Source organism: Myotis brandtii, unplaced genomic scaffold (assembly GCF_000412655.1).
Source record: "Myotis brandtii unplaced genomic scaffold, ASM41265v1 scaffold786, whole genome shotgun sequence".
Lineage (NCBI taxonomy): Eukaryota > Metazoa > Chordata > Mammalia > Chiroptera > Vespertilionidae > Myotis > Myotis brandtii.
The window spans coordinates 376,385-376,981 of record NW_005371157.1 but is presented as its reverse complement, the minus strand read 5'-3'; the positions used below and the strand labels follow the sequence as shown (position 1 = coordinate 376,981).

At 59.1% G+C, this 597-nt stretch overlaps 1 protein-coding gene across 1 annotated transcript in view; it reads left to right on the top strand.

Moving 5' to 3' along the window:
* Window positions 1-336, top strand: part of CHST12 (carbohydrate (chondroitin 4) sulfotransferase 12) — a 1,907-nt gene extending 1,571 nt beyond the window's left edge. The window contains exon 3 of the mRNA XM_014530982.1: window positions 318-336. Coding sequence (XP_014386468.1) covers window positions 318-336 — 19 coding nt within the window. The remainder of the gene's footprint in view (window positions 1-317) is intronic.
* The last annotated feature ends 261 nt before the right edge of the window (window positions 337-597 follow it).

Below are 597 nucleotides of genomic sequence, written 5' to 3'. Positions count from 1 at the left end.
GACGGACCCGGGGCTGCACCCGCACCTTCTGTGGCCTCGTGTCCCTCCCAGCCTCGCGGGGCAGAGAAGTCCATGGTGTCCTCTCGCGGGGCAGCTGGCACCCTGGGGTGGGCCCCACACTCCAGTTTTTAAAATGACCTGCGATTCTGCACTCAGACTTGCTATTCACTCCGCTGCCTGTACTCAGCCAGAACTGTGTTAATAGTTTTTTTAAGATTAATATATTTCAGATATTTAATAGGAGACGGGAGGAGGGAAGAACGGAGTAAATTCTACGTCTGCTTGTGCCGCCTGCTCGTGTGGTCATTCGGGCGCAGTGAGAAGAGCACAGAGTAGGGCAGCGAGGAGGGCACACAGTAGGGCTCTGAGCCGCGTCACGGCCATGTTCATGCTCAGAAATGCCACCAACGGAGGTAGGATTCCTGGTCCTCAGCACAAAGGAGGCCTCGCTTGTGTGTGAAAGGCCCCGGCGCTCTGCTAGGGGGTCGGGGTGAGCGGTCGGGTCAGGGCTATAGTGAGCTCAGGTGGAAGGCAGCCACGCTCCCGGGCCCTGGGCGCAGGTGGGATGCCAACCCCACCGCGGCCTTTCGTGTCCAA